At 56.5% G+C, this 20,337-nt stretch overlaps 2 protein-coding genes across 9 annotated transcripts in view; one reads left to right on the forward strand and one right to left on the reverse strand.

Annotated features, from left to right (window-relative positions):
- The first annotated feature begins 204 nt into the window (after positions 1-204).
- BRD3OS (BRD3 opposite strand) lies at positions 205-3,570 on the forward strand. Of its 5 annotated transcripts, XR_011533481.1 has the most exons (5): positions 252-335; positions 483-804; positions 1,364-1,408; positions 1,546-1,641; positions 1,754-3,570. XR_011533481.1 is itself a non-coding variant. In XM_070596013.1 (4 exons), exon 4 carries the CDS (start codon positions 2,367-2,369, stop codon positions 2,619-2,621), a length of 255 nt encoding a protein of 84 aa, XP_070452114.1. In that variant the 5' UTR covers positions 713-804; positions 1,364-1,408; positions 1,546-1,641; positions 1,754-2,366; the 3' UTR covers positions 2,622-3,570. The 5 variants fall into 5 exon arrangements, 1 of the variants encoding a protein (XP_070452114.1); XR_011533484.1 differs by lacking the exon at positions 483-804 and having other exon boundaries at positions 205-335; XM_070596013.1 differs by lacking the exon at positions 252-335 and having other exon boundaries at positions 713-804.
- A 1,742-nt stretch (positions 3,571-5,312) lies between these two features.
- BRD3 (bromodomain containing 3) overlaps positions 5,313-20,337 on the reverse strand; it is a 68,672-nt gene continuing 53,647 nt past the window's right edge. For 3 of the 4 annotated variants that reach the window (XM_070596007.1, XM_070596005.1, XM_070596006.1), the window contains exons 7-12: positions 20,083-20,211; positions 17,714-17,905; positions 16,147-16,388; positions 12,166-12,458; positions 10,889-11,017; positions 5,313-8,720 (exon numbers count right to left, since the gene is read on the reverse strand). In XM_070596007.1, the coding sequence (XP_070452108.1) occupies positions 8,605-8,720; positions 10,889-11,017; positions 12,166-12,458; positions 16,147-16,388; positions 17,714-17,905; positions 20,083-20,211 (1,101 nt within the window). In that variant the 3' untranslated portion in view covers positions 5,313-8,604. The remainder of the gene's footprint in view (positions 8,721-10,888; positions 11,018-12,165; positions 12,459-16,146; positions 16,389-17,713; positions 17,906-20,082; positions 20,212-20,337) is intronic. The other variant, XR_011533480.1, reaches the window with a different exon arrangement.

Raw genomic sequence — 20,337 nt, forward strand, 5'->3', positions numbered from 1 at the left:
GCCGGCCCCTAGAAATATATTTCTTAACGATCAAATATACGGGTTTCCTTCCAGACATCTTTTTATTGCTGTATAGACTATTTCTCCTGTGGCCCTGTTTACGTGTGATCTAAGTGCTTTGAAATGTGCTGAGACAGATGCACGGCCGGCATGTAGTCAGATCTGGTCAGTGCTCCGCGTCCTCGTACAGCACGCGCATTCTACAGGTGGGGTCACTGTTCCACGGAGGGCGGCACGTCGATTTTCTTAACTGGCACCGGGGGAAACCGTAAAAAGGAAACCGGGGAGGGAAAGGACGCCCACCACACGACAGTGTGATTGGAGCATGACTGGAGGTGGGTGCGCAAGGACACAGACCTAATTTTCATGGCAGGATGGAGACCCATCCCGGTTGGGCGACGTGGGTGAATTCCAGACCTATTTTTGAGAGAGGATGCCCGCGACAACATTAAATTATTAAAAGCAATTGTATCGATTATTAGGAGTAAGAATGCTAATAGCAATCGCAGCAGCAGCGGCGAAAGTACACGAGCAGCAATCCAGAATTCCTGCCAATAAAACGCCGGGGGCAACGACAGCGGAGCGAGGACAAGGACGCAGGCCGCGCCGCTCCCCCGGCTCCCGGTCCCCGCGCCGCGATCGATGGCTCCGGCTCCTCGCGCCGGCCTGCCCGGCCTCGGCACTCGGCTCGGCAGGCCTGCGGCGCTGCCATGGAGACGCGGCCCCGAGGCCAACTGGCGCCGCCCCGGCCTGCGCGCCCCGCCCCGCGCCCGCGCCCCCGCGTCCCGGAGGCCCCGCGCGCGGGTGACGGGGGCGCGCCGGCGATGGGGGGCGCGGCCGATGGGGGCACCCAGGGAGCCGACCAGCAATGGGGGGCACGGGTCGGGCAGGAGGGGGATCCAGGATGCTGGGGAGGAAATGGGAACGTGACACGGGGGGATGGAGGGTACCGGCGGGCGATGGAGGGACGTGGATCGGGCAGGAGGGCGACCCAGGATGCTGGGGAGGAAATGGGGACGTGACACCGGAGGAGCCAGGGCGCGGGCCAGGCGATGAGGGAACGCAGGAGGGGGCCCCAGGATGCTCAGGAGGCCATGGGGACGCGACACGGGGGGATGGAGGGCGCAGGCGGGCGATGGGGGGCACGGGTGTCGGGCGCGGGGGGGAGGGAACCCAGGATGCTGGGGAGACAATTGGGCCGTGTCATGGGGGGATCCAGGGCGCAGGCCGGGCGGTGAGGGACTCAGTGGCAGCCGGCCATACAGAAGGAAAAATGAATTTGCATGGCCAGGAAAGCATTTGGGGGGTGTGGATGGTTCCCTGTTCCGTTTTTCATCTGACGTCATTTTTCTTCCTGGTCCAGGGGCCTCCTGGATGCTTGGAGCAGAAAGAAGGCGCTGGTAGTTGGGTGAGTACCAGGCCATCGCCGGCATGGGCAGCCACCCTCCCAGGGCAGGGGCTTGTCTGGGAGCATTCCTCTGCAACCTGTGCCTCTTTGGGTTCTTAGGATTTATTTCACTGATACAGACACTAACGCTCCAACAGGTGGTTCCCCAGGATCAGCCCCTTAGCTAACAGAAGAAGCAGGATTAGGCTCACCATCTGGATCACTGAGAGAGACTGGAACAGTGAAACGTACAGGTAGCTTGGTTTCACTCTCTGACCCAGAGTTAAGATTCTGTGCCCTAAACCCGCCTTTGCCACTGCGGCCTTTTTCTCCCCAACACCTGACAGCACGTTCATTTCTTTGTAGCACCAGCTTGGGGAAGAGTTGAAGACAAGCCACAAAAAGAGAACTGAACAGTGCTGGTTCCAAACCCGACGTGTGTCAGAAGAGCCCCCATGCTGTGCTGAAAGCTGACCCACGCACACAGCTTGGGGCAGCTAGGAGCTGCTGTCTCCTTGTACAATGTCCTTTCACTCAGGACACTGGACACATCTTTTGAAGCTAAGCAGTCCAAGCTGTGGTGTCAGCATCGAGGCAGACACCTGACAAGGGCCCGCCGAGGTGGGCGCCCCATCTCTGCAAACTCCACACCTAGTAAAGTGCACACAGCTGTTACCTGGGAACACTGCAGCCAGGGCGCCACTCTGACCTGCTGTCTCCATGTGGTTCTTAGGTGTCTTTTCAGGATACTCCTCTCAAGTCTCCTTGCAATACAACTCTCCTAAGGCTGTTGCCTGCAAATGGCCTGAATTCCTCATTTCTGCCTTCAAGTTACACAGGGACTCCTCACACCCAGCGGTGGAGAAACTTGTCCAGCAGTGAATTTAGTGCAAAGCAGTGGGCAGCAGTCCACACGGCAGGACCGGCTCAGAGAGGCTGCGAGGGCAGGAGCCCAGAAGAGCGCAGGTTGCGGCCAGGGATGAGTGGCCGCGTCCCGCTGGCAGAGAAAGCCCTGTCTGAAGGCCATGCCCGGCTCCGGTACAGGGACACCTCCCTGCTCATCTGGCAGCAGCAGCAGCAGAAGCTGGAATCCGTGCCACCCGGGACATATCTGAGCAGGAGCCGAAGCATGTGGTACTCACAGTATGGAAACGAGGCCATCTTAGTCCGGGACAGAAACAAGCTTGAGGTCTCCCGGGACACGGGCCAGTCCAAGTTTTGCACAATTATGTAATTCCAAGATGAAAACCAGGGCTCTGAGGAAAACAGGCCTGTGTCTCATTCCGCTGTTTTGTTGCTATCTGGGCCTCAGTGGGATAGTCTGAATAGTGACCGTGAAGACCAAGCTGTGGCCTAAGAACCCGAGATCCCAGAAAGGGCCCCCCGCGTCCTGCCTCGCAGCATCCGTGTGAGGGTCCCGCCTCAGCTTCTGAGCATAGCAGGCCCGGCCCGGCCCGGGGCACTGCTGGATGCTGCTTATCTGTCAAGCTTCCAAATAAATCAAGCGAGAGGGACACCCTGGTTACAAACAACCTTTTCATATTTCTCTAGGTTGTTTTTGGCATCCACTCCTGCCTGGTAAGGAATGGGTCAGATCTAGAAAAAAGTGAGGAATCGGCATCGTGTGTGGTCGGAAGTTCACTGCAGGCGGGGGCGGGGGGGGCGGGCGGTGGATGCAACTGAAACGGGCGGCGGCAGAGGCAGCAGCATTTCCACGGGAACTTTGCTGCACTTGTATTTTGAGTCTAGTTCCCAAAGCCACCATCGTGTGGAATGAGCGCACTGTGGTAGCTTATATGCTAGCTTCCAGGTACTTGAGGCTTGCGGGCAAGTGCATCCAAGAAACATTCAGGGAACCAAAAATTACTTTTAAGTCCCACATCAGTTGCTTACAGCAATTTCAGATTTACCAGGTGGCTGAAGATGGCAGGTTCTCAACTGACATTGGAGTCCTGCAGCCTCTGGGCTCCACGACCGGCCCACCCCGCCGTCTGCAGGCTTTTATGTGTGTTGGTCATTACTGGGCACAGGCAGCCTTGGCCACCTGTGTACGCAGCATCTATGAGTCATTTTAAAAAGCTCTGCCGTCTGCTGTCATTAAAGTCTGCGTGGCTATGCAAATGTGGAAGTATCTTTTGTCAAGCTGATTTTTCTTTTCTAAATAAACATCCTTTAGGACTCTCCCTCCTTCCTTCCTCTTATTTTCATGTTTGTTCATAATAACTTAATTGGGCTTGCAGTTCTTTTTATAACAGTAATATCTAACGACTGCTAAAAATCCCAATACAGAAATGCATAAAGCAAAGCAGAAGTCCCTGCCACCCCGGGACCCCCGCTTGGGGCTGCGCGCACATGCACATGCAATCCCGCGTAATTCTCAAGGTGCCTGGCACCGTGCACCTGGCTCTGCGGTTTTCTTGCTCAGCTGCACAGAGCGGCGTCTCCATCAGGCTTGGGCGCCTGACTAGCGGCGCTCCCAGGAGCCCGCAGCGGGCAGAGATGCTTCCTACTGTTGCCACACACACGGCACGTCCTCGGCTTCCCTCTGCATGGTTCTGGTTGCAGCTGTGCAAGTTCATTAGCAAACGACATCCTAGAAGTGGAACTGCTGGGTCAGACGGCGTTCCCCAGATGTCCAGCCAGAGGCCTGGTCCTTGCCGTGGATCCTCGGCTTGCCTGCTGCCTCAGGTCGGGGGGCTTGAAGTCAGAGTTCCTGAATCGCCTCCCGGCGCTGGCGGGGAGCCAGCCCATCTACAGAGCACTACAGTCTGCAGTAAGGGCTCGCCTGTGCCAGGAGCCCCCACACCTGCATTGCCCGGTAGAGAGGTTTGGTTAGCATCCTTGCAGCTCTTCAGTGGAAGTCCTGCTTGGGAGAAAGCAAACTTAAGAGACTTGTCTGGAACGTCTCTCTGCCGCTCACCATACCTCAACCAACCTGAGAACACGCTGTGGTTGGGTCAGCCCCAAGGGCTGAGGCAGCACCTGTGAGGACAAGCACCGGCCACGGCGGAGTCTGCACTGGGCCGCCTGCCTGCAGGACAGCTGGCACTAAGCTGCCTGGAGTGAAGGAAGCCACCATCTGCCCGAGGGGAGCCTGGGCGGCTGGCTAGGGATGTCCTGGGGGAGGCGGGTCTGGATGAGAGAGGGGAGAGTCTGGACGAGGGTGGCACGTGCAGAGGGAATGTGGGGAGGGGGCCCGCTGACAGGCTGGGGGTGGGATGGCATGAGGCCTGGACTCGGGCCAACGAGAGCCTTTTCCCAGGATGTCTCTGTGAGGCCTGGCTGGAGCCGCCGTGACTATTCTGAGAACAGTGTCAGAAGTCTCGTTTGCCTTGACACCTCATTCGTTCTTCACTGATGCCTCTGCTCTGGGCCGGGTCCGGTACCGAGTGGTGGAAAGCCTAGCAGTGTAAACTCCAGTTTGACGTGACTTTGCAGAAATTACCACTGGGCCAGCTGGACAAGAATGTGATGCCTCTTGTCTCGAAACCACCTCCACGCAGACTGAGGCACGGGGCGGGGGGAAGGGATGTGCCCAGAGAGGAGGAACGACCAGGTGGGACCAGAAGGTGACAGAACCTGCCTTTCTACGAAGAGGGCAGCTGGGTCCCGAGAACCGACTGAATGAAAAGAAAGGGGATTTTAACTTTCGTAGGGGGGCAAAAAACGATACTCCCCAAATCCTGGTGCCCCCCTCCCCGCCCAGGATGAGGCCCTCAGCTCCGTACACAGCTTTTGAGAACCTCTTCTGGATGCTTTGCATATTCCTGCCAAGAGTCTGAGGACGGGAAGAACGAGGAGCTCAGCCCGTTAGGCAGCGGCGGGGGACAAGCAGGGAGGGCCTCCAGCCGGGCTGCTTCCAGAGCGTCTCCCCACGCGCAGGCCAGAGGCGGGGCCACCCAGAAAGCACGGGAAAAGGCACCGCTTTTGGTTTTTCTTTTTTGCTTTTATTATGAAAACAAAAACAAATGCCCCAGGAGAAGGGTCCATGATTACCAGAAACATCGAAGAGTACTTTCTACCATTTTTATTCTGTTGTGTTGAGGCCAGCATTGCAATAAACAAGCTAAAACTACTTACATTGGACTCATTTTCAGTAACTGACATTTACAGGAATATACTAGAAACGGCACTAAAAAGTTTAAGAAAAGTTACGGTAAACTTGCATGCACATCATACAGAAAAGTAACATTTTAAATATAAAAAAGAAAACCTTCCCGGACGCGTCAGGCCAGTATTAAGCACAGGCTACGTGGGACGCAACAAGTTCTCGACCGCGGGCGGTGTTCGCTCCCACGCGGCCGCAGAAGGTGAGACTTGCAAAAGAACAAACCCAAACAAACAGAAAGAAAACACAGCTTACAGTTTGGAAGCAAGATGACGCTGCCCAGCGCGAGCAAGGGTCTCTGGAACTGAGTCCACACCCGCCGCGGCCCCCTCGGGTCACGGAGAGTGTCGTCCGTCAAAGCCACTTTGTACGCGAGGCCAACCTGCTTCGCACGCGGTTCCCTTCCCCTCTCGAGAAGCACACAGAGCCGCCCGCCCTCCAGTTCGCGGCCCTGGAACAGCTCTGCTCGTCTTCCCGACGCGGAGAAAAGGAAATGCAAACGCCCACAGGCTGACGGCGAGGGGCCGAGGGGCCCCGAACTCTGAAATGGGTTTCGAAGCCTGGACAGAAAGCCTTAAAGACTGCAGCACCAACGGCTCCGACTGCCGGCACGCACTCAGGCCCTCCGTGCGCCCTCGCAGCGGCGGGTTCTCTCCAGATGAACAGAGCAGAGGCGGTTCAAGAAGCCACAGCTCACACAGGACCAGCGGGTGATGGAATGCTCTGGAAAGCTCCCGCTGGGCTAAACTCTAGGGCCAGACGTCACCCCGCCTGTCGGCTCACACAGGTGCCCCTGACTCTCTGCAGCTGGAGAGGAGCCCCCCGGAGCCCCGCCTCCAGGCACCGTCTGCTCGAGGTCTGCTTACGCCCCAGATGTGCACTTGCTCCGTACTGCCAACGAGATCCTGCTTTAAGACCTGTCGATTTTGTCGTGTATTAATTCCTTAAAGTCGTACTTTAAATACTCCATTAAAGATCTGTTTAGAAAACACCTTTGAAAAACAAGGGTAACTTTAAAAAATGGCAAGTTTAAAATCCATTTATATTTTTATTACAAACAAAACTTAATTAAAAATTTAACAAACTGGCTCAAAACTCACCAAGTGTCAGAATCACCAGCAGTAAGAGAAATGGTAATCCACCATCCTTTGCCTCAGCAGAGTTCTATATCCATCAAGGGGCTCCACAGCCATAGGGTTGGTGGAATCTGAATTGATTTTATGACTCTTTTAAAAACTGCCACCTATCAGGATACTGATGACTAGTCCATCTCTCCATCCAGAAGTGCTGGCAGAAAGAACTCACCACCAGACAAAAGGCCAGGCCACCCCTGGCTCCACCTCCAGCCCCCACCTCCATGAAGTCCTCCCAGGGGTGTCTGGGAGAAGTCCCTGCGCTTCAGCCATTTCTGTGCTAACTGGCAGATGCTCGAGCAGGGAGCCCCGTGGAGTCTTCAGAGAGGGAACCCTCGGGGGCCAGAGGCCCTGCCACCCCTGGAGAAAGATGGGCCAGGGAGAGCCCTGCCCGGCCACTGCCAGCCGGCTGGAAGACCATATCGGGCCACGGGGGCTTCAGCCCCTCGCCTGGAGGCTGGGCGGGGACGGGCGCCCCGTCTGGGGGCCTGGAAGGCTGACCCTTGCGTTCTTGGCCGAAGTCACCGTGCTCAGGGCTTAGGCAGGCAGCGTGGGGCAGCCCTGTGCCCAAAGGCCAGAGGGCGGCCTCAGGAAACAGACCCAGAACATACCCTTCTGTTAAACTCTGTATATTATTATTATTATTTTTTTACAATAGAAAGTTAAAAATCAAGACTTAGATTTACTATACATTCTTTTCTCTCAGATTACAAAGTTTATATTATATAACCGGGGTTCCCTAAATTGATTTCTTTTAAAACAGTCCTAAAGAGACCAGAAGTGAATACAAAAGAATTAAACCAAGAAAATAAAAAAATTAGAATGTGCTGCAGCTGGAAGTTGTCTATACCTGTAAATCTCCAAATTTCATACACACACAAGAACAAAAAACGCAAACCTGCACGAAGCCCAGCGCAGGGCGAGTGCACGCGGACAGGACTGAGCACCGGCAGGAGCGAGGCTAGCACCTGGAGGCAGGGCCGGCGGGCGGGCTCCCTGCAAACCGCCTCAGGGGCCTGCATCTGCTAGTTTTGTTAATGCATCTCTTTTGCAGTTTTGTTTTTCTTTTCTTTTTTTAAAAAAATGACCAATGATGTTAATAAATAAAGTATTCATATATACATGAAACTGGGAAGTGGTTCCGGAGTGAGCGGCAGCGCTAACAAGTTAGGGGCACACATTGGGCTGGACTTTCGTAGAAAATTGCTGAACCTTACAAAAAAGTCTCCTTTTTTTTTTATCTTTTCTTTTTTTTTTTAAGTTGAGGTAAAAGTTTCAGTGTATGGAAACCTGCGCGCTGCACACGCAGCCACTGTGTTCCCTCCCAGGAGCTCCCGACATCGCACACATCAGAGGAACTCAGCACCCCGCTGCACTCCACCCCCGCCTGTCGCCCACCCGCACAAGCTCTCACGGGGGCCACGAGGACCCCTCGCTTAGCCCAGCCCTGGTCCCCACAGCAGGCACGTATGTCTTCAGCCCCCGCAGAAAGAGGTGACCCCTCGACACTAGAGTCAGAGCTCGGCCCGAATGACAAAGACAACACCTGTCTGCCGAGCCAACAGCTCTCCGATGCAGTACCATTTCAGAGAAACTCCCTTTGAGAAAATTCTCCCTGCAGCTACAGACCAGGCTGGGCGTAAGAAAAGAGAGACTGCAAGAGCCTTCCGATCACGTCTGACGTGTTTTTCTATGGTTATCAGGTTATTAGCATTTGAAGTTGTCATCCCCAAACACTGGATTCAGTTACGAAGAGCAGACTTTATGCAGATCCCCCCCGTCTCATAAAGTCTAATGGACACACGAAAAGACCTTTGACCTATGAAAGCAAAAACTGGAAGATACCGTAACACTGAGTTAAAAAGAAAACCTGCACACCATGGGACAAAAGTAGTATATTAACCATCGAGGGAACACTGCAGAGTCTCCGCGTGCGACAGCCACTGGCTTTGTTCTGTCCTGTGTGAGGCCGGGGTTCATTCCGAGTCGCTGCTGTCGGAGCTGGACCCGCTGGAGCTGCTGCTCCCGGACTCGGAGGAGCTACTGCTGCTGAGCCGGGATGGCCCTCCCGCGGGCGCCGAGCCCGGTCTCTCTGCGGGAGACACAGCAGGTGAGCGCCCACTCCACTCGCCCCCCTTCGCCTGGCAACGCCCTCATCAACACAGGCCCTCCCGCGGGCGCCGAGCCCGGTCTCTCTGCGGGAGACACAGCAGGTGAGCGCCCACTCCACTCGCCCCCCTTCGCCTGGCAACGCCCTCATCAACACAGGCCCTCCCGCGGGCGCCGAGCCCGGTCTCTCTGCGGGAGACACAGCAGGTGAGCGCCCACTCCACTCGCCCCCCTTCGCCTGGCAACGCCCTCATCAACACAGGCTTTTCCAGAACAGCCACTGGCTTCACACCACCACATCACAGGCCACAACGCACTCGTTTCTTGGCTCCGTTGTTTAATAAATATTAACAAATGTTTGTTGAAATGAATTACTGCATTAACGAGGTTGTGGCATTATAAGAAATCTACTGGGTCTTTGCCCCGGTTCCTGGCACAGAACCCCTAAATCCCGGAGTGATGAGGATGTCTTCTGTCATCTATAAGGAGCCCCTGTGGATCACACCTGAGTTTATGCAAATGAGTGACTCGGGGTGGAGGCCCCAGAGCCCCCAGGAAGACGGAGTGACTGGAGGGGGAACTTCAGCCCCTCCACTCCCAACTCCGCGGAAGGGAGGGTACTGGAGATGGGGCACTCTAATAACCTGATTGGAGAGCTTCTGGCGGATGAGCACGTGCAGGGCTGGGAGCGCGACGCTCTGCGCCCCCACCTCTGGCCCCATGTGTCTCTTCCATTCGGCAGTTCCTGATTTCTTTTTTTTTTGTTTTTTGAGGAAGATTAGCTCTGAGCTAACTACTGCCAGTCCTCCTCTTTTTGCTGAGGAAGCCTGGCCCTGAGCTAACATTGTGCCCATCTTCCTCTACTTTATATGTGGGATGCCTACCACAGCATGGCGTGCCAAGCGGTGTCATGTCTACACTCGGGATCCGAACCGGCGAACCCCAGGCCGCCAAGAAGCGGAACGTGCGCACTTAACTGCTGCGCCACCGGGCCGGCCCCAGTTCCTGATTTCTATCCTTTACGATAAACCATAATAGCAAGTAAAGTGCTTTCCTGAGTTCTGTGAGCTGTTCTAGGAAACTATCGAACCTGAGGAGGGGGTCGTGGGAACCCCCGGCTTATAGCCCGTGGGTCAGAGGTTCGGGCGGCCGGGACTTGCACCTGGCGTCCCAGGTCGGGGTGGTCTTGTGGGGCTGGGCCCTTCACCTGCAGGGTCTGCGCTAACTCTGAGGAGAGAGTGTCAGAACTGAACAGAATTGTTGGACACCCAGCTGGTATCAGAGATCGGAGAGCTGGTGTGAGAAACCCCAGACACTCAGTGTCACAAGTGTGAGTAAAAGCTCAGAGATCACCAAGACTAGGTGAGTATCCCAGAGACGGGAAGACACGAGTGTGCCCTACTCAGAGGGGCTGACTCAGAGGGGCTGACCGGCTGTGTGCGTGGGGGGGCTGACTTAGAAAGACATCCAGCACTCAGGTGGTGCTGAGCAGTGACCATGGAGCCACCTGCTCTGCCCCTCCCAGGGGTGATGTCAGGGGACCCTCCGAGCCTTCGGTGGGAGTGGGCAGGGTCACAAGCCCCGTTTCGGCACTGGGCAAGCAGGAGCTGGCAAGGCTGTGGCACCCGGCCGCTACGTGACCACTGACACGGGATCCCAATGCTGACTACCACCTGTGTCCCCCATCCCTGGGGCCAGGAAAAAGGTATTTGCCCTTTCTTACAGGGTCCAGAGAAAGGAGGCAAGGACTCAAACCACCTGTCACCTAAAATAAGACCCTACACTCCACAAAGGGGCCTGGGGGCTGGGAGTCAGAGCCTCCCTCCTGTGGTGTCGGTAACAGGCTGGGAACTCGTGTGACCGCCCGGGGGCAGCCAGAAAGCTCGCTGCAGGGGCCAGGACCCACGGAGGCTGCAGGGCAGGACTCCAGGTGGGCCATTCCCAAGAGCCTCTCCAGGGGCTTCTGGCAGAGGGTGCCCTCCCACACGCCTTCCGTCTGCTCAGCCCCTTCAGGGCCAGGGTTCCAGCCCCGTTCACAGGTACAGAAGGAAATCGGGGTCTCAGGAGGTGAAGAGCCTCAGGGAAGGAACCGTGCACAGGGAGTGGGGAGCCCGGCCTGCCGCCCGCCCATCGTGGACCTGGAGCAAATACCTTTCTTGGCCGGCTTCTTGTTGTTGCTCAGCTGCCCGCTGACGTCCTGCAGCCGCTTCTCCAATTCCTTCTTCTTCTCCTGAGCTAGCTCCTCCTTCGACTTGGCCGCCTGCTTCTTCCCGCCTGTCGCTGCAGAGGAAGGCGGGGCTCAGCCGGCGGCCCACACAGGGGCAGCTCCGGGCAGCACGGCCCCAGCCCCCTGGACGTGCCCGGCCCTGGCCCTGACCGCAGGGTGGACACCGAGCTCCCCGAGGGGTAAAGCGAGCCGGATGACACGGAGGCCCCACCGGCACGTGCTGAGCCCTCACTAGACGCAAAGCCTTCTCTAACCTGAGGTGACACACACCCTTCTCCCTAGCAGACGGGTGCACGGACGGGACATGTGTGGCTTGGGGACCCCCGCACTCCCTGGTGAAGGGCAGAGCCGTGACTGAACCCTGACCCTCTGACTCCCGGTCCTGCTTCACCAGAGCTGAGCCTCACTCTTGGCCTCAGCAGTGAGCCCAGAGCCGGCCCCGCACACGGCCTCCGCTGCCTGGCACATCTGTGCTGCCACCTCTGAGTCCACGGGCAACTTACCAAGGGTCAAACGTGATGCGACTGCAGGGGGTCGTGCAGCACTCCATCCAGGAGAAGGCGCTGCCCCACAGAGTGAGTGAGGACCAAGCACCCGAGAGGCCACACACAGGCACAGGCATGCCTCATAGTCCTCAGGGCCGGGGCTGCGGCCCTGCTCTCCTGCCACCACAGGGCCACCTCGGGCCTGCCCTTGCTCTCACTCCCCAGGACCTGCTGACCAGGCAGTGCCTTGTTCCCATCTGGAGAAGTCACTGACTTCCAGGGAGGGCCTGGCCCAGTGCCGGGGTCTGTCCTGGGAGGACTCTCGACCCTCTTCCCCAGGAAAAAACAGCTGGCAGGGGACCACCAGAGGTCACCTGTGGCCCAGGCCCTCCTGCAGCCTCAGCAAGGCGAGTGGCGAGGGCCTTAATTAGCACCTGAATGAATGAGGCTCAGGCCAACCCAGGGTGCCTGCCTGGCCCAGCAGAGGCCAAGGTGCACAGCACTACCCCCTGCCCGAGAGAGGGGGAAGGAGCACTCCGGCTGGAGGGGGGCTGCGCCCGCTGAGCAGACAGGTATCCTCAGAGCTCAAGGCGGGAGGATGGGCGGGGAGCAAGGCAGCAGGCAGCGACCCACTCCCACCCCTGGGGGCTGCCCGGCTTTCCACCTGTTACTGAAGGAGCGAAGAGGACAGGGTGGGCGGGGCCCCGACAACTTACAGAACGGCTTCCTCTGCTTTTTCTGTAAACAAGACTTGACGTATCTCTCTAGTTCCCGCAAAGTGGTGGGTTTCAGAGTCTCAAAGTCAATCTCTATCTCGTCGGGGTTGGAGTCCCTGAGCGAGGGCTCCCGGGACTGGATGATGTGTACCACCCGGCCCAGCTTCTCCCCGGGCAGCCGGTTGATGTCCAGGCTGAGCTGGCGCTTCTCATCGTAGCTCATGGGCAGGCCCTCCTCCTCCTCCTCCGAGTCGTAGGAGGCCGAGGCCTGCTTGCCACCCTTCTTCGGCTGTCTGAGGCAGAAGGCAAAGAGCATCGTGGCATGGAGCCCTGCCCCCACTCCTATGGAGCCCCTACGCCACACCCGCTGAGCTTGAGCTCCTGCCTCCTGTGGAGGGCCGGTCCCCACGCCATGGAGCCCCCACCCCTTGACCCCTTGTTCTGTCTGGCCCCCTTCCTCTCCAGGACCACCAGGCTCTCTTACAGGCAGGCCCAAAGTGATGTCTCATGTAAAGAAGCCAGGTCAACTGCCTGAGGACGGCACATGTGTCTCCAGAGACAGGGAAGACCCTGCTCCAGAGGTCAGAGCAGAGGCTGCTCCCACCAGCAGGTTTCCAGGCCTCGGCCAGGAAACAACCTTCAGGGTCAGCTCCCCTCAACGCCCTAGAGGCATCTCAAACTCAACCGGTCAAAAACTGATCTCCCCATTCAAATAATCCAAAAGAAGGCAGGAAAGGGGACAGAGGAAGAAAAAACAGACAGAAAACAAGAAGATGAGAGACCGAAATCTAACTGTAGCAGAATTACATTGAATAGAAACAGTTTAAACACACCAGGTAAAAGAAAGAGATGGTCAAGTTGGATAAGAAACAAGACCCAACTTACATGTTGTCTACACGAACTCTACTTTAAATATAATGACAGAGGTAGGTTAAAAGATGGGGGAAACACACCATGCAAACACCAATCAAAGAAAACGGCAGTAGCTACACTAATTTCAGACAAAGTAGACTCCAGCAAAAGGACTATTATCAGGAAAAGGAGGGCTGCTGCAAATGATAAAAGGGTCAACTGACCAAGAAAACATCACAACCCTAAATGTGTGCGCATCTAAAAACCAAGCTCTAAAAGATACGAAGCAAAATCTGATAGAACAAAGGGAAACAGAAAAACCCACAAAGTTTGAGAATTCAGTGATTCTCTCTCAGTAATTAACAAAACAAACTGGCAAGCAAAGAAAAGACCCCAACAACACCATCAACCAAATTAACCCAAATTACATGTTTTTTGTCTGCTTTTAAGATTTTTTCCCCAACCGACATACACAACACTCCCCTCAACCACAGGAGAACACACATTCTTTTCAAGCACACATGGAACACTCATCAACATAGACCATATTCTGGGTCATAAAATAAATGTTAACAAATTTAAAAGTACTGAAATCATATAAAGTACGTTCTCTGACCCTACTGGGATTAAACTAGAAATCAATAACTGAAAAATATCTGAAAAAAATCTCCAAATATTTAGAAATTAAACAACATACTTCTAAATAACCCATGGTCAGAGAATAAGTCTGAAGGGGAATTAGAAAAGATTTTGAACTCAATGAAATCACCACATATCAGATTAGTAGGGTGCAGCTAAAGCAGAAAGCTTAGATTAGAAAAGAAGGTCTCAAATCAATAATCTGAACTTCTACTTCAGGAAGCTAGAAAAAGGACAGCAAATTAAGTCCAAAGTAGGCAAAAGGAAACAGTAAAAATAAGATCAGAAATGAAAGAAAGTGAAAACAGAGGAAAAGCAGTGAAATCAAATGCTGGTTCGTTGAATGCTGATCAGTCTCTCTCCATATTCACCAAGAAAAAGACACAAATTACCAAAATCAGGAAGGAAAGAAAGGACACATCACTACAGGCCCTACAGACATCAAAGGAGAAGGGAAAACCACCAACAACTCGTGCCCACCATGATTTAGATGAAATGCAGCAACGTCTTGAAAGGCACAAACCACCAAAACTCAACTGACAACCTGATTAGTCCCATGTGTATCAAAAGAACTGAATTCATGGTTAAAAGCTTCCCAACAATGAAAACTCCACACCCAGATGGTATCACTGGTGAATTCTATCAAACATTTAAGAATTAATATAAATTCTATAAATCTACCCCAGAAAACAGAAGAGGAGGAAACACTTCCCAACTCATTTTTTTTCTTTTTTCTTTGAGGAAGATCAGCCCAGAGCTAACATCTGCCACCAATCCTCCTCTTTTTGCTCAGGAAAACTGGCCCTGAGCTAACAGCCGTGCCCATCTTCCTCTATTTTACATGTGGGACACCTACCACACAGCATGGCTTGCCAAGCAGTGCATAGGTCTACGCCTGGGATCCAAACCAGTGAACCCCAGGCCACCAAAGCTGGAGCACGCCAACTTAACCCTTGTGCCACTGGGCCAGCCCCTCCCAACTCATTTTTGAGGCCAGCATTATACTGATACCCAAACCAGACAGAGACAGTACAAGAAAAACTGACTTCTGCCTCCTCCTCCAAAAGCAGGAAGAAAGGGGGGACGGGCACCCCTGTCCATGCCCACTGCCCTATGTTGATGGCACCACTGTCTGCCCAGCTGCCAAAGCCAGAGCCCCTGGCTCCGCGTGCCCCTCCCTCCTCCTCCTTCCAGGCACAGACTGGTCCCTTCTGCCTCCCAAACGGCTCTCACAGCCACCCACTGCCACCTCCACGCCTTGCCGACCTCTTCTGCCTGCATAACCCCAACCGCCTCCAAAGGGGCCTCCTTTCTCCCATTCCTGCCTCCCGCTAATCCACTCTCCACATTTTGCCCCCCCCCCCCCGCCCGGAAGAAGATTAGCCCTGAGCTAACATCTGCCAATCCTCCTCTTTTTGCTGAGGAAGACTGGTCCTGAGCTAACATCCGTGCCCATCTTCCTCTACTTTATATGTGGGATGCCTACCACAGCATGGCTTGCCAAACCATGCCATGTCCGCACCCAGGATCCAAACTGGCGAACCCCGGGCCACCGAGAAGCGGAAAGTGTGCACTTCACCACTACGCCACTGGGCCAGCCCCCACTCTCCACATTTAAATACTTCCTGACTCCCCTCCATTTGCTCGGAGAATAAAACCGAAACACCCCCACAAAGCCAGCCAACCTTAGCAGCCTCAACCCACCCCCGCTCCTCCCAACCCCATCTCTGCTCTTCAGGGGTGCTAGTCTTGTCCTAATCCCCACAAGGAACGTGTCCACTGGCCTCCATGGCTTTGTACCTGCTGTGCCTGATTCCTGGAACCTGTCCCCACCCTCTGCTCTCCAGCTTGCTCCTGGGAAGCCTTCCCCCTACCTTGCCGGGAGAGGCACCCTGGCCCTAAACGCCCTCCCCACCGTCCTCATCTTCCCATGGTCCCTGCTTGTCTACGGCAGGCATTCCTGAGGGCAGTGCCGGCCACGGCAGGAGCTAAGTCAGAAGGTGGATGGACCAGGGCGCTGGATCTGTGCCAAGACACGAGTCTACCAGCAACCCTCTGCCTACCAGGCGAGCCAGGAATGGGGTGCCAGGAGCCCACGCCACCAAGGCCCAATGCCCCCAAAATAAAACTCCTGGGCCCAGATCTGGAAAATGTCCCCAAAGCTTCGAGAAGCAGAGGTCTCTGCCAGGCAGTGTGACCACTCCAATGGCTGTGATACAGGGCCAGCCCCACGGACAGCTGAGCAGCACCCTCTGGAGCCCATATCTTCCCGGCAGAGATCTCGCTCGTCTGGTCCCCGCGGTCGCCCCATGAGGCGGATGAGACAAGGACCACCACCCCCACCCTGTTTTCCACGTGAAAGCCGTCTCTGAGCCACCAGGACTCGCAGCCCCAGCGCAGAGTCCCACGCGCAGCACCCCTTCGGCCACACGAGCACCCACGGCGAGCAGCACTGGGCTCGTGGAGGGCCAGGCCGGCGCCGGAGCCCACCTGCTGGCTGTGGTCGTGCTGTTGGCCTTCTTGGCGGGAGCCTTCTTCTGCTGGGCCTGCTTGCTGGGCGGGGCCGCCTTGGCCTTCTTCTCGTCCTCGGACTTGGCCTTGTGCCTGTCCTTGTCCTTGTCCTTGTCCTTGTCCTTCCTCTTCTTCTCCTTCTCCTTCTTCTCCTTCTTCCTCTTTGGTTTGTTCACCGGGGCCTGAGACAGGGCGGCCAGCTGCTCGTGCACGGCCTTCAGCTGGAAAAGAGCAGACATGAGTGGCCTGCCCGGGGCTGGCCCAAGGGGGAAACGGTGGGGATGGGCACGGGGCGCCCTTGGCGCTGCCTCGACTGGGCGGGAGGTGCGCCTGGGGCCCCTGGGCCCCGCCCCTCCCCACCCCTGTGCCGCAGGGAGGTTGCTGGGTCTGCTGGGCCTCGGTTTCCTTGGGCAGAGGGAGTGGAAGGTGCGCAGCTCACAGGTGGCGGAGACGACGAGATGGGCCTGGGGAGATGCGCGGCCCGGGCAGGGCACGGTAAGGACTCGGTAAACGGGAGCTACTGCTCTCCTGATTAGTTTTTACTTTTCAGACGAGAAAGACTCTCTAGATGAGGAAGTTTAAGCGCCTGCACGAAGCAAACTGGCAACAGCTGCTCTGGGGAAGCCGTGTGGATCAGACGCGGCAGGCCCACAGGATCAAAAGGATCCAGTGCCAGCAACTACGGTTTATTGAGTTTATCCAAAACGCACCTGGTGGCGTGGTGAGTGCTCACACACCGCTCGTTTCTGCAACCCACCCCCCCCCCAACCCCAGGCGCAGGGGCCATCATGAGCACACCGTCCGGTGAGGAATCGCGTCTCCAGCCTCCAGTAGGCAGAGGAGTTGAGCGAGCACTGCGCTCAGAGCCTGGCGGCCGCTTCTCAAAAGCATCCACCCTGCAGCGCCCCCTATAGCGAGGCTCAGCTCAGGGTCAAACACCCAGCCCCACTTTGGGGCCTGCGGGGCCAGTCTGCTCTGCTTGTTCTCCCTGCTCGGAGGCCCCAGAAATGGGTACCTGCTGGCTGCCAGACACTAGGGAAAACAATTGATGTTTTTCTTAATTCATCGTAAAACAACTCTAAGTGGAGGGAGCATTAGTCCCATTTTGCAAACGAAGAGAGAGAAGTAGAGAAGAGAGAGAAGTAGAGAAGCCGGGCCCAGCAGGCTTACAGGTGGTCAGAGGCTGAGGTGGGAACCGTGGAGCCTGCGCCCGCCCCACTGCAACAGACTGCACGAGCCTCCCTGACTTTTCTAGAGAAGGTGAGGCCCTCAGGGCCCATCAGGGCTCCAGGAACATCCAGACACAAGGCAGGCTATCGTGACCCCAGGCCTGCAGCACCACCAAGGGGGGCTTGGAGCTGACGCCTTCCCTGGGTCTCCACCCAGCGACACTGCAGTCAGGGTCACTGCAGCTCGTGGAGAGGAAGGAACAGGGCAGACCTTGGGTCAACAGGGCGGGCCTAGCACCAGGCCAGAGCTGGGCCGTGGTCCTGCCTCAGCCCCCCGTCAGCCCCTGTAGTCCGCGGGCCCGACCCTGGCCGCTCACCTGCTCCTGCAGCTCCGCCAGCCTGGTGGCCCGCTCCTCCTCCGAGTCCGAGCTGCCCGAGTCCGAGGAGCTCTCCTCGCTGCTGCGGCTGCTCTCGGTGCCCTTGCTCACCACGGGGGCCGCGGGGGCGGGCAGCGCGGGCGCCTCCACGGGCTCATCCGGCATCTTGGCAAACCGCATCTCAAACACGTCCTGCGGGAGGGGAGGGGCGCCTGAGGTCCTGACGCCCATGGGGCAGTCCCCTTGGAGTGGTCCCAGCATCCCTGGGATGCCCGGCGGCTCGGAAGGTCAGGCCCTGCAAGGAGACTGCGGCCAGTCTCCTCAGGGGCCTGGGTCGCCCCCCAGCCTGCTCTCAGTCTCTCCTGCTCCAGGCATTGAGTGTGGGGCAGGGGACATGGGACCAACAGCCACAGATGCAGCCTCCTCGGAACTGGCATGCAAGTTCCCTTTATTAAACACGCAAGCATCCTGCCACAAATCTGTTGTCCTCTCAGCCTCCGGGTCTGAGGCTCTGCGAGGCTGCCACCTACTGTGAAACAGCTGGAGCATCTTCCTTTGAGCTCTGACCCCTCACAGGGGCCCCCAGACACCGGGTTGGGAGCCGGTTCAGTCTCCCGTCTCCCCTCTGTGACTTTACTGTAGCTTTACCTCTCAGTCCGAGTTAGGTCCCAAAGTTGACTCAAAAGCCAGAAGTCTTGTCCCGTCAAAAGTGGCTTTGGAACACCCTTGCCAGCTGCTCCCAGCAGGACCTAAGCCCTCAGGAGCACTCTCAACAAACGTCCCCTCCCCCTGGGATCCAGGTTCATTTCAGATGGGGATGAGTGGCCATGAGGCCAGAAGGGCAGACTTCTCTTTGCCAAGCTCACACACCGGAATCCACAGCGGCTCACACATATAAGGTGCGACCCCACTGATCAGGGGTCCAGCTCCTGGAAGCACCCCTTCTGGGTTCTAGTCCCCCAGACTCTCCTCCTGGGGTGAAGACACCCTCAGAGGGATGCTCACACACAGAGCCACCGATTGGCCTGCTCTCAGTAAACAGCCTCGAGGGGCACTTACTTCAGGCTGCTTCAGTGTTGGGCTCCAACCCAGAGCTCCATTTATACACAAGAACAGTGCAGTACTAAACAGCCATTGGTGACCAAGATTCTCAGCCTCTGTGGCCAGACTGCTCAGAACCACTTTTTGCAGGAACAGTCAGGGCCGCTGGGCCTTGGCTCTGCTCGCTCGCCCGGTCTGCTGCCAGCGCTGCCCGGCCCGCCCAGTAAGGAAGTTACCAGGCTCAGGACCGTCATGGAGCAAAGGCAGCGTGGCCTTTCACAAGAAGTCTTTTGGCTTCAAGACACAGTGGGTACGGTCTCATGGTCTCAGTACAAAACCACAGGCCTTGGTGGCTTCCTCTGGGCGTACTGGGACCACTAGGACCACTCTGCCATGTTCCCCCGGGGAACACAGAGGGCCGCGTGCAGCAGCCAGAGCCTGGGACAGGCCTTCGGGGGGACCCGCAGGCAGGAGGACGGTAGGAATGTCAGCAGGACCCAGCAGCATGGAAAAAGGCGTCCCCCTCATTCCTCGTCTGGGTCCTGCATCATCAAGGACGACACCACAAGCTACTTCCCAGGGTCTTCAAAGGGATTCTGAGCAGGGGACTAGGAATGCCTTACAGAACAAACATGCTGGGTCCAGCAAAAAGAAAAACTACTAGAAGAGGATATAGCTCCTCAATTTTTGCTCTTTTTTCCAAAAAGAAAATCTTCTGGTTACATTACATCCATAATCTTGGAGCTGTTATTTATAAAAGCGACAGCCCACCCAGGTGATCATAAGGAGGAGTAAGAATGGATTCTGAGTACTGACCATGCAGGAACACCCGGGCAGCACCCAGACTGGGGCAGGACATCGCATGAGTGCGTGCGCATCTCTGTATGAGAAACGTGTGCATGTGTGCGGGTGCCTGCACTGGAGGCCAGCCCGGGCTTCCCTCTGGCCCCACATTCTCCCCAGCATGCCGTCTGTTCTATTGTCAGGAAAGCATAAGGTTGCACAAACAACTGTCATCTGACATGGCATCCACAGGCCTCGCCGACGGGCTCGTGCTGGAGCCGTCAGCCAGTGCAGCTGCAGAGCACAGACGCTGCTTCTTTCCCTGTCCCAGCTAGAATGCGCGCCGGCCCCCGGAGGGCTCCCTGCCGCAGCCTGAGTGCGCGGCTCCCGAAAGGCAGAGGCCGGCCTGTTCACTTCCCTGGAAGCGGAGTCCCCTTCCCCAACTGGATGCTCTCTGGGACGCCTGCATCTTCCCTGGGGGCCCACCCTGAGCTCTGATCCCACCTGCGCCCAGAAGGCCCGCCCCCGAGAGCGCCTCAGGTTACCTGGAGCTTCCTGGCCATGGCCACCACCTCGTGGTCTGGGGGGTTGTATTTGTAACAGTTGGAGAACATTAACCGGATGTCAGCTGCAAAACCCTGTGCGTCTGGGTACTCGCGACTGTCCATCTTCTTCTGTAACACACGGGGGACAGGGCGTGAGGTCTGGCATTCCAGACCTCAGCCAAACGGACACCAGACCCTCTGCACGTCCACGGACAAACCCCAGGACCTCGTACGTGGGAGCCCAGAGAGAGGGTG

The sequence above is a fragment of the Equus przewalskii genome, chromosome 26 (genome assembly GCF_037783145.1).
Source record: "Equus przewalskii isolate Varuska chromosome 26, EquPr2, whole genome shotgun sequence".
In the NCBI taxonomy this organism is placed as follows: Eukaryota; Metazoa; Chordata; class Mammalia; order Perissodactyla; family Equidae; genus Equus; species Equus przewalskii.

Coding starts and splice junctions, on each gene's coding strand:
- BRD3OS (XM_070596013.1), top strand. CDS start 2,367: ATGAGTGGCCGCGTCCCGCTGGCAGAGAAAGCCCTGTCTGAAGGCCAT.